Genomic DNA, 12,580 nt, shown 5'->3' with positions numbered 1-12,580 from the left:
AACCATCTCTGCCACGCTCCCATTGAAGTTCCTCTTTGTCAACAACAACAAATTACATTTGTATAGTGCTTTTCACATCGGGAGGACGTCCCAAGTCAAGCAAATATCTAATTCCCTTTTACAAAATCTCATGGGCTCTTGCTCCAACATGAGAAAAGACCACAGCCTGGCTTAGTTAGTAGTACTTACAGAATATTGTAGGTTGGATCTCAGTCAAAAAATTGTAGGTGGGCCTGTGGTCTAGGCTGATAATCCAGTGCATTGCTAAGGGGTGAGGTGCATTGTTTGAGGTGCCGTACTTTGGATGAGATGTTAAACTGAGTCCTGTCTGCCTTTCAAGTGGAGAGTAAAGATCCCATGACGCTATTCTATATCATCTATATAAATGACCTGGACTTGGGAAACAGTGAGGAGGTTAATAACAGACTGCAAGAGGACATAGACAGACTGGTAAAATGGGCAGACAAGTGGCAGATGAAGTTTAATGTGGAGAAATGCGAAGTGATGTATTTTGGGAGGAAGAATGAGGAGGGGCAATATAAACTAGATGTTAGAATTTTAAAGGGGGTGAAGGAACAGAGAGACCTGGGGGTTCATAGAAGTAAATCTTTGAAGGTTGCAGGACATGTAAATAAAGCTGTTAAAAAAAATGCATACAGGATACTAGGCTTTATAAATAGGGGCATAGAATACAAAAGTGAGGAAGTTATGATGAACCTTTATAAAACACTAGTTAGGCCTCAGCTAGAGACTGTGTTCAGTTCTGGGCACCACACTTTAGGAAGGATGACAAGGCATTGGACAGGGTGCAATGGAGATTTACCAGGATGGTACCAGGAATGAGGGACTTCAGTTACCAGGAGAGGCGAGAGAATCTAGGATTATGCTCCTTGGAATAGAGAAGGTTAAGAGGAAACTTAATAGAAGTTTTCAAAATTATGAGGGGATTCGATAGGGTGAAAAACGAGAAACTTTTTCATTGGCAGGTGGGTCAAAAAGGGCACCAATTTAAAATAGTTGTTGAAAGAAACAGAGGCAAGGTGAGGAGAAATGTTTTCACAGAGCGAGTTGTTCAGATCTGCAATGCATTGCCTGAAAGGGGTTGGTTGTAAGCCGATTTGATAACAACTTTTAGGAGAGAAGTGGATAATTATTTGGGGAGGAGAAGTTTGTAGGGCTATGCGGAGAAAGCGGGGGAGTGGGATTGAATTGGATAACTCTTTTCAAAGAGCCGGCAATGACCCGATAGACCGAATGGCCTCCTTCTGTGCTGTATAATTCTATGATTCTATGATCCTATTTATAAAGAGAAGGGAGTTTCTCTCGGTGTCCTTGCCAACAATCCCCTCCCCCCCCACAACCAGTTAAATCTGTCATTCAACATTCACTTCATGACTGTTTGTGAGACATTACTGTGTGAAAATTAGCTGCCGCATTCATCTACAAAAAGCACAGTCACAACCCTTTCAGTAATATCCTTTGATATGTCCTCCCAACGCGTAAGGTGCTTTATCAGATATGATGATCATTAATATTATTTATCATAATGGGCACCTCTGACACACGTTCAACAAAAGACATTTTTGAGTAAGTTTATCTTTCAGATTTGTCGCTTCCCTTTTTATAAAGTTTCCTGCAACCAGAATTATATTCCCAGAAATCGTTGGTAATTCCATTTACTCTTGTCAGCTGTTACTATATGTGTGCGTGCGAGGGGTCGCAGGGGGGAGGAGAGGGATGCTTAAATAACTCCACACGCAATCATTTTTTCCATTGGTTTTAAACATGCCTGATACCCACATGAAGTGGATATGACAGAGTTTCACAGACTAAACAGATATACTCATACTATTGAGAAAAAAAACAATGATTTTTACTAACCCCGGCCATGTTGGCAGATATAGAACTAGAATCCTCTAATGCAAAATAATAATAATATTTACATTTGTTACATTATTCAGTACTCTGCAGCTCCTGTCCTCTCCCGACCTAAGCTCTCTGAGCCGATCACCCCCATCCTTGCCCAGCTTCACTGGCCCCCCCATTCCCCCATATGATCGAGTTTAAAATCCTTGTCCTCACCTTTAAAGCCCTCCGCAGGCTTGCTCCTCCCTACCTCTGTGATCTTCTAAAACCCTACCAACTTGTCCGCTCCCTCTGCTCAGTGGGTACTGGCCTTCTCCAGTCCTGCCCACTCCACCATTTCTTTGTCCTCCACCCCGCAGCTCTGCTGGAAACCCTCGACTGTCCAGCGCCTTTGGATGTCCACCCAACGCGAAAGTCGCTATATAATTGCAATTTGTTGTTTTGTTGTTATCGCGCCTTTCACATCAGGAGGACATCTTAAAGCGCTTCACAGGATATACTGCAAAGTGGGGTGACCGTGTATTTTGCAGGGTGTCCTGTCCTGTAATGAAACCAGGGCATTGATAGGTCTTCTAACAGATGGGGGTGAGAATGACAGCCGCTCCCCACTATTAAACCACAAACAGTGTTCCCTAAAGCTGGGTTGTAACAAGAGTTGAGAATGAAGCTCATTGTGTTTGATACAGCGTGTTTTGCCAAAGGAAAACTTAATCCAAACAGGGATCGTATATTTTCAGCATTAACTTTGAAGTGGCCCCAGAGCATTTAATATTTCAAATGACCTTCCACATGTTTCCAGGATTTCAAGTCTGTTTGTTTATAACTCCTTCGGTTCCCAACCAGTTAACTTGAGAGAGAGAGAATTGACAGAGGTCTTTTTGTTCAGGCTCCAGAGATATTCATGAAGTACGAAGGGTTAGAATTTTGGGAAAAACATACTGCGTGTGTTTTCTTTAGCAAGGAAAATGTTTCCAAATGCTCTGGCACACAGCTCACGAGACTGCATTGTGGTACGAGTGATACTGACTTCAATAGGAGCACGCAATGCTCTCCAGATTGTTTGTGTGTGTGTATGTGTGTGCTTAAATGCACTCCTTCTTGCTGATGCCGATCTCCATTTATTTTTCCGTCTCTTCAACTAGGCTTTGGCGATAATACAGTGAGGACCTTGTTTCGATAGGGCTCTCTTGCTCCAAACCCAACCAACCCTACATCGGGCCCTTTTTCCAGTCAAAAATAAATATCAACTCATACCTTAAGATGTTCATGAGAATTGATAAGGCTCAGTTGGACTTAAAGGTGACACATCATTTAGGCCTCTCCATGGATGGTGATGAATCAGACTATCTTGGCCCTGTTCCTATATCACTTTGTTTTACTGATTCATTTGCCGATTGAACTCCAGCTGTATCTCCAGCGCACACTCTGGGCTCCCCAAGTTTTGTTGACCTGTCCTGAATATTTCCAAAATTAGGTGAGCATAGTGTCTCCCTCCAGGGAGAGAGAGCATATTCCATTCCAGACGCAACCAAATTTCCTTGTGTACATATGTGGAACTATCAGTCTGATAGTTGGATACTCTTAACCATGTGTTCAACGAAACAAAGAAATCTGCAGTGCAGAGGAGGCCATTCACTCCATCAAGCCTGCAGAGCAAGGATATTTCTTCAATACCACCGCCCCAACTTATCCCATACCTCGTCAAGCCCCTCTCATTCATATGCTTGTCTACTTGCCTCTTGAAAGCTGCAACAGATTCTGCCACAACCAATTTGAGGTATATAACTACATCACTATGTGTGTCCGCATGCACACACACGTGCACAGACCTACCTGCTCTAGGTGTTTTCCTTGTAAATCTCTTATTTCTGTGCTCCATGTGTGCCGTATTTGCCAGATACTTTAAGATGTTCCTTTGGCTCCAAGTGGAAAACTGCATTGCCTTGGTTGCCGGATGTATTTCAAGTCTCAGTAAAGGGTCATGGTTGCACTTGCTAAGGTTATTTCTAATAATAATAAATAATAATAATCCTTGCATTTGATATAGCGCTTTTCACGTCTTCTCGATGTCTCGAAGCGCTTCACAGAATATTCTGTAAAGTGAATAGACCGTATATCTTTGGGCGAAACGCGGCAGCCAATTGCTCACAGCAGTGTCCCACAAACAGTCGTGGATTGAAAATGACCAATTTATTATTGTTTTTTGTTTTGGAGGGATTATTTTTAGGCATGTGGAGTAAGGAAACTTGCCCAAGGTTTCGCCCTGCCTGGAATTGAACCCAGGTGTCTTGCTTGCAAGATGACTGCTCTAACCACTGAGCTACAGGACTCCAATTTCTAAGGGATCCTGAGGAGTTTGGTTGGGTTGAGGAGTGATGCACTGTAACCTTCTCTTGCAGTCATGTTGGTGGGCCTGCTACGCTATGCCCAGGTGAAGGAGAGGCACCACAGGTCCTTACTGAACACGGCAGCACTAGTTACTGGCTGGATCTGTGCAGCGGGCCTCATGGTAGTGGGAAACTTCCAGGTGAGTGACAGTGCAGAGCCACATCTGAGTTGCACAAAAAAAGGGGCCCCAATTCATAATAATAATCCTTGGATTTGATATAACACCTTATCACGTTGTTGAGACTTCTCAAAGTGCTTCACAGAAATTATTGTAAAGTGAATTGACTGTGTATTTTGTGGGCGAAATGTGCGCAGCAATGTCCCATTTTTTGGGGGGGAGGGTTGTTACACCCGGAAAGTGATCTGCCAATCAACAAATAATAATATGGAGTCCTGTAGTTCAGTGGTTAGAGCACTCGAGAGACCTGAGCTCAATTTCAGGCAGGGCGAAACCTTGGGCACGTTTTCTTACTTCACACGCCTAGTAATGGTCCCTCCAAAACCGAAAACAATGGTGGATTGGTCATTTTCAATCTACGACTGTTTGTGGGACATTGCTGTGCGCAATTGGCTACCGCGTTCGCCCACAGATATATAGTCAATTCACTTTGGAGTATGTTCTGTGAAGCGCTTTGGGACGTCCTCCCGACGTGAAAAGCGCTGTATCAAATGCAAGGATTATTATTATTATTATTGTCTAAGGTTTCGCCCGCCCGGGGATCAAACTTGGATCCTCACGCTTGTGAAGCGATCATGCTAACCAATACACTACTGCACTCCAATTGTAACATGGTCTCCCGGAAGTCCTTGAGAACAAAATGGCCACCGGTTCCATTTCCAAGTCATAAGGTCATCATGACATCACTCACCACAGTAAAATCTGCTCTCGTGCTCTAGGTTTGGGATATTATGAATACCAACAACCATGTTGTGACAACGCTCCACTGTAAGTCTCCTGTACCAAATAGCTGCAAGCAAAGTTTTCAAGTAGGTGAAAGTCTGAAATTGCTCCCTGGCCCCAAAGTTAGTCAAGCACATCTCCAGGCTATCAAAGCAAACATTACAGCCCAACATTAGTCACGCGTCATTGGTTGCATTGCAAAGATCGCATTCCTGCGTTCCCATTCAGACTGCAGCCGTGGTGTCCATCTGCACCCTGGTCCTCTTGTCCTGGGATCCATCTTACACTCATTGCTAACGTTAGCCAGTTCTTTGCTCTGCTCTCAGGAATCCCAAAATAAAGGTAAAGTGATAAAAAGATTGACTCCCAACATGCTCTATACAAATGCAATTGTTTGTTGTTGTTGTTGAAGAGTGCCTAGGCTTACATTGACATAGCATCATGGATTCCACACTCCCTTTCCTGCAGGGTAAATGTCCTGTATAAATATTCCATGAACCCAAACATTCATTGGTCTTAAACTCTAGCACATTCACCCATCCTGACATCTGTATTGTTCAGCACTGGTTCACATCCCTCCTTGGGCAGGCATCCAAGCCCCCACTCTTCTGCATGCAAGTCACAGTGCGCTCACTGAGCTGTGTTGATCTCCAGATGTTTACCCCTGATTGGCAACATCTGGAATTCATGACACAATCGTAAATGGATATCTGGCATCATTGTGGGGTGGTTGGTAAGCAAGCCATATTTGGGAAAATTTGATAACGTGTTAAACCATGGGATAAAAATTCCATTCAGCTTCAACAGCTATAATAATAGTAACCCTTGCATTTGATATAGCGCCTTGTTGAATTGTCTCAAAGCGCTTCACAGACTATATTGTAAAATGAATTGACCTTTCTTTTGAAGGTGAAAAGAACCATGACCTTTGGTGAAGTTGGTTCACAAATGAGATTAATAATAATATTAATAATTATTATTGCATTTAATATAGTGCTTTTCGTTTCAGAAGGATACCCTCGAGAAGAGTGTTATATAAAAATAATTGCAAATCGCTGTTGTTGTTGGATGTCTGACACTACTTCACAGGACATCACTATAAAAGTGGATGTACTTTATAAGCGAATGCAACAACCAATTTGTGCACAGCAATGTCCCACACTCTACTGTTAAGTGAATGACCAATTTGGGCCAGGGCACTGGGAGAAACTCCCATCTCTTTTCCAATCGTGCCATGAGATTTTAATAACTAACCGTGCCTTCAGCTCCCCTCTCGACTCTCTTCCTCCTCCTCGCTCCCTCCCTTCCCTCCCCTCACCCTGACCATTTCCCCCCTCCTCTCTCCCTCCCTTCCCTCCCCTCACCCTGACCATTTCCCCCCTGCTCGGGTCATGACCCAACTGTGCAGCGCCTTGGGACGTCCTCCTGACGTGAAAGGCGCTCTATAAATGGAATCTTGTTGTTGTTGTTGTTGTTGAACAGGCAGACAAAGTTTAACTTCTCATTGATACCTCCAACAGTGCAGCACATCCCCGGCACTGCATCGGAGTGTCAGACTAGACTGTGTGAGTTCAAAGTCCTCGACGTGGGGCTTGAACCCACAACCTTCTGACTCAGAGGCGAGAGTGTGACCAACTGAGCTAGGCTGACATGAGATGTCACCATTGCTTTAGTGTATGGCCAAAGATGCCAAATGGAATTTTACCCTCCTTTGAATTGACAGCCAAAAAGCCTCACTGACCATGTAGAAAAGATAAAAGAAACATGGTTTTTGGCATAAGCAAATTGAATGAATACCTCTGGTTTGATATCTGCATTCCATCATTTAGCTTTAATAGAGATGGATCCCTTGGGGGAATTATATCCAGCAAACAGAACAGCTGTGGATATATTACATGAAACAAATATAGAGAGCTGTTTGTTTTTGTGATTCCAAAGCTCCCACAGAGACCCTTTACTTTGAGTCTTGACTTTTACCCCTTCATGTACCTTCAATGATGTATACGATGAGAGAGCCCCCACACCCCAATCCCATCTCATTCCATCTCACGGCAACAACTCCAAAAACAAGGCAACATAGTCTTAAAATTAGAGCTGGGGTGGTTAGCTATTGAAGGGATTACTACCCCTGGAAAGCAATTCGCAAATCAACTAACAACCAGGTTCCTACTTACAACTAGGTAAACAGAGGGGTGTGGAGTAAGGAAGGTTTTGCCCCGTCTGGGAATCGAACTTGGATCCTTTTGCTTGTGATGCAAACGCGCTAACCACAATGCTACGGGACTCCACAAAAGGAGGTTAGAAGTTAGATAGGAGTTTGGAAGCAAGGGTTTTAAAGAGTAGAGGAAAGAAAAAGAAATGAGATTAGAAGTTCTGCCATGATCTAATAAACTAGTGGAACAAGCTCAATCGACTGATTGCTCTCCTCCTGTTCCTAACTTGCACTTCTGAAGCGTCTTTCATGTTGGATGAATGCCTCAAAGTGCTTTATAACCCACACCCATCCCCTCTCCCACCACTCCTACAATAAACAAAACTGAGAAAGAAGTACTTTCTAAAAACTCACAAAACGTAGATTGTTCAGGCAGAATAGCACAAACAATAAATAAGGATTGATGTGACTTTAATTACAGCGTGACCTTTAAACACAGTCTCTGTATATTGTAATTACGTAAGCATTTGCTCAGTTGCCTGTTCACCGCAGCCTTACATGTGCTCCCCTCCATGTACTTCAGTCTCTCAGACTCTAGTGGCTAACTTTCATGTCATAAGGTCAGTGTGAATGTCTCAGAAATCTTTAGACGATAACCTTAGGACTTGAAAGTTAGCAATCTTGTAGTAAATAAATTGAAAAAAAAATGAAGGTTGTTATTGCCCATTGAAAATTAAATAATACAAATAATGGGAAAAACTGCCAGGCTTAATTATAAGAAACAGAAACTGTTTACCTAGCAGGAAGTAAGAACCTGGTTGTTAGTCGATTCGCAAATCTCTTTCTGGGGGTAATAAACCCTTCCTAAAAATACATAAAATAATAATAATTTGGTCGCTCAATCCACGACTGTTTGCGGGACACTACTGTGTGCAATTGCTTCCTCGGGCTCACAAAATAATAATAATAATCCTTGCATTTGACATAGCGCTTTTCACGTGTTCGAGACGTCTCAAAGCGCTTCACAGGATATACTGTAAAGTGCATTGACTATATTTTGTGGGGAAAACGCGGCAGCCAATTGCGCACAGCAGTGTCCCACAAACAGTCGTTGATTGAGTGACTAAATTATTGTATTTTTTCTTGAAGGATTATTATCAGGCATGTGGAGTAAGGAAACTTGCCCAAGGTTTCACCCTGCCGGGAATCGAACCCAGGTCTCTCGCTTGCGAGGCGAGTGTTCTAATTACTGAGCTACAGAACTCCATTGTACAGTCAATTCACTTTACAGCATATGCTGTGAAGCACTTTGAGACGTCTCAATGATAAGGCTCTATATCAAATGCTTGATATTATGATGAAGGATTGGTAGGGAAGGTATTCTGGAGAGATGAGATCAAATGCTATGAGCAACAATTCGACAAGCTCGGGCTCTTCAGTCTTGAAAGACGACGACTCAGGGGACCTCACTGAAGTGCATAAAATTTTAAATGGGATTGAAAAAGTAAACGCAGATCAACAACAACAACAAATTACACTTGTATAGGACCTTTCACGTCGGGAGGACCTCCCAAGGCGCTGGACAGTCAAGGATTTGCACCCAAGCTGGGGATTGGGATCAGGAAGGGTGGTGAATACTTCAGGGTGCAACAAGAGGCTATAGGTTTACAGTTGTAATGGGCAATTTCGAGACAGACACCAGAAAGTTTTTCTTTACTCAGAGGTAACTACTGGCCTGAAGAGGATAGTAGAGGCTAAGACACTGGGATTCATATAAAAAGCTTCTTGATGCTATGATGGAGGATGGTAAAGTGATTATTCTGGAGGCATGAGGTCAGATGGGCCGAAGGACCTATTTCATCCAGACTACTTGTGAAATGGGCCAAATGAACTTCATCCAAACCTCTCTTTTGTGAAGCTCAAAGTCTGACATAGTCTTAAAATTGGCACAGGATTGTGGAAAATTTTGCAACCCAGTCTTAATTTGGGATCCAATTTCCTTTGAAGAACTGCAGACAGTTGTTTTGTTGCAGATTAAGATGAAATTTAAGAACTTTCTCCAAACTTTCTCGATGTTAAATTTCAAGACGAGACTCGCAGATTGAGGCTAGGCGACATTTTGGACCTGGGGTGTGCCTGGGTGTGGATGGTCTTGTGAAGATAATAAGGGAGCCCTAATCCTGAGGTTAAAGGAATTGAGCCAACAAACTTCTAACTTGGAGTTATGAGTGCCAACAAGTGAGCCAGGCTGACACCTACATAAGAGGCAAAAGGATGGGTCAAGGGGAATGGATTGTGAAGCAACAACTATTTGCTCATGCACAGTTTACCAAGCTCGTATACTCCCCTCCACGTTGGCCTTGAGAGAACCTTGTGCTCTTTCAAAAAAATTGGTCACTCACTCCGTGGCTGTTGTGGGACACTGCTGTGCGCAACTGGCTGCCGCGTTTCGCCCACAAAAACACACAAACCATACTTTACAGTATATCCCGTGAAGGCTTTGAGACGTCTCAATGACATGATAAGACGCTGTATCAAATAAAAGGATTATTATTATTAATATAAAAGAAGGCACCAATTGCGAGACACTCTCCTTAAAAGGAGCACTGCCTTCATGGAAAAGTGTTGGGAAACTATTCTTTTGTGTGTGTGGGGAGGGAGGTCTGGTGTGGAGGAAGGGGAGGGGAGAAGAAGACTCAACATCCATTTTAATCACAAGATATCGAATACAAGTGATGCCTCATGTGCTTCCATGTGATTTCACTCAAAGTGCCATGAAATTAGCTAAATATATTATCTGACCTTGCGTTTATCACACGATAGGGCTCCCTCTGCTGTTCAAGACTGTTAGCAGTACTCCTTCAAAGATGTTTGATGTGCATCTCATAAGAAAGTGTGGGACTCCCAAGTTCCAGGTGCTGACACTGCTTGGCTGTGCTATATCCCGTCAGTCCCTTACTGTTCCCTCTCTCCCTTTGACTTGGTTCACAATTTGCTTCCTGCCACCGCCAGAGCCCCACAGTGGAGGACACTGGAGCACTACTAATGTCCTGCATAGTGGAGCTCTGATGGTGGCAGTATAGATCCCAATGGACTTATGCCTATAAGAACATAGGAACAGGAAGAGGCCATTCAGCCCCTCGAGCTGTTCTGTACCTCAACCATATTTATCCGCCTTTGCTCCATAACCCTTGATACCCTTACCTAACAAAAATCTATCCACCTCAGTTAATTTAAATTGATCCAGCATCCACAGCCTTTTGGGAGAGAGATTTCCTGAATTCTTTTGGACACAAACATACATTTATGCGGCTTCCGACTGCCATGGTAAAACCCAGTTGTGGAAAGATTGGGAATGCGGCTGAGCAGAAGAAGCATCACCTCTCTCACAATTGTGTTCTCTCTCTTTCTCTCTATCTCTCTCTGCAGGTGGACAACGCTAAGATCCTTCACTACGTTGGGGCAGGAGTGGGATTTCCCAGCAGTTTGTTCTTCATCTGTTTCCAGACTGTACTGACTTACAGATTAGCGAAAACCTCGCTGGACTACCAAATAGGCCGGTGCAGGGCATCTCTCACCATTTCAGCTTTCATCACCCTCGTCCTCAGTATCCTTTCCTCAGTTAAAGCCCTATTGAAAGTTGCCTTTGTTTACCTAAAGTATGAGCTCATCTGTTGGTCCATGTAACTTTGTAAATGATACAAGGGAATCCCACTGTAGCTCTCTTCAATGCCTTGCTTATAGTGTATTGGTCTACTGTTGTAGAGGGAGTTTCTATCACTCACTAGTTTGGTTTCAGCACTAAAAAATGACCGATTTCCGGTTTGTCTCTCCCTGCTCTTTACAAATTCTCACACTCACCTTCAAATCCCTTCATGCCCTGGTACCTCCCTACCGCTGGCTCCAGCCTCCTGCTTGTCCCTTGTACCCTCCGTTCCACCATCAGTGGCCGAACTTTCAGCCACTGTGCACCGAAACTCTGGAATCTTCTTTGTCTATCCATCCGCCTTGTCCATCGTTCTCTGTCTTCAGGTCATGCCTGAAGACCTTCCTCGTCAAACGTGCCTAAGGGTCATCTCCCCTCGGCTCGGAGACATGCTCTGCCATTGTCAAGCACTCTGGGACGCTACCCTGTGAGGGATACTACACTATATAAATGCAAGTTGTTGTGTTTTGAACATGCGATGTAGACCCCTTAACCCGCTTACCAGGTGGAGTGTTCTTCGTTCAAGAGAGCGCTCGGCTCCAGCACGCGGCTGCTATCTGCGAGTGGGTATTCACCATCGTCATCCTGGTTTTCTACGGCACCTTTGCCGTGGAGTTCGGCTCCATCACTGAAAGCACATTCCTGGAGATGCTCAAGCCACAGACCAAGAGGACCTGCAAAGGAGACAGCAGCCGCGTCAACCCCAATCAAGAGGCCGTCGTGATGATCTAGCTCTCGAGATCTCCTGAGTCCAGTTTGAACTGTTGCAGCCTCATGTAACGCAGCCTTAACATATTCAACGATCCAAATAACTGGGGTATTGGCTCCTCATTGGCACCAAAACCCAACAATTCAATACCTCGGGAGGGTGGGATGGGGCGGATGGGATAGGACTGATTGCGGATGAGGGAGAAAGGGTTATACAGAATTGAAGCAAACTGTCAGAAAGAAAGCCATTCCATTATTTTTCCCCTTTGTACATTTTTGTTTGTATGTGTGAAATGTTCACTTTATACAGGATGCCTTTTTTATACATACATATATATATATATACATACAAAGCTCTCTCTGATTTTTGCGGTAGGAAAAATGAGTACGTTTTCATGAGAGAGTATGATGGACCCTTTTCGTAATGGGTCGAATGGTCTCCTGTGCCATAAATTTCTATGATTGTACGGAAAGTGTGTGTGTTTGTGTGTGTGGAATGGGAGAGGGACGTATGGTAAACTCCTGACAACTTGTCACTCCAAGGAAAAAGGGCTCAGTGACGAGTTATCAGTAGTGGCGAGTTAGGCATATGTATAAGTACTCGTATGTACATAAATACAGGCGGGATATTGACAGCATGATGACTTAAGTGGCAGTGACAAGTGAAGCCAAAAGTTCAATTATCAGGAGTTTACTGTATATTCCTTGACATTACTGATATCCTCCACAAAACCGAGATATAAGGGTGGGACACGGTGTGTCAGCCACGAAGGGAAAGCAGTTGGCTTGTTATAGTGTTTTATTTCCACGTCACTGTGAATTGAGAAATGTTGTCTCGGCCTATGCTTTCCTGCGGCCT

General features: G+C 43.7%; 1 protein-coding gene across 1 annotated transcript in view; it reads left to right on the top strand.

Annotated features, from left to right (window-relative positions):
• Positions 1 to 12,072, top strand: part of zgc:154058 (transmembrane protein 150A-like) — a 28,276-nt gene extending 16,204 nt beyond the window's left edge. Inside the window, 3 exon segments of the mRNA NM_001292520.1 lie at positions 4,266 to 4,393; positions 10,737 to 10,914; positions 11,519 to 12,072. Of these exon segments, the coding sequence (NP_001279449.1) occupies positions 4,266 to 4,393; positions 10,737 to 10,914; positions 11,519 to 11,745 (533 nt within the window). The 3' untranslated portion in view covers positions 11,746 to 12,072.
• Positions 12,073 to 12,580: the final 508 nt, after the last annotated feature.

Source organism: Callorhinchus milii, unplaced genomic scaffold (assembly GCF_018977255.1).
Source record: "Callorhinchus milii isolate IMCB2004 unplaced genomic scaffold, IMCB_Cmil_1.0 Scaffold7, whole genome shotgun sequence".
Lineage (NCBI taxonomy): Eukaryota > Metazoa > Chordata > Chondrichthyes > Chimaeriformes > Callorhinchidae > Callorhinchus > Callorhinchus milii.
The sequence above is the reverse complement of the archived record's forward strand: the minus strand, read 5'-3'. Positions and strand labels throughout refer to the sequence as shown.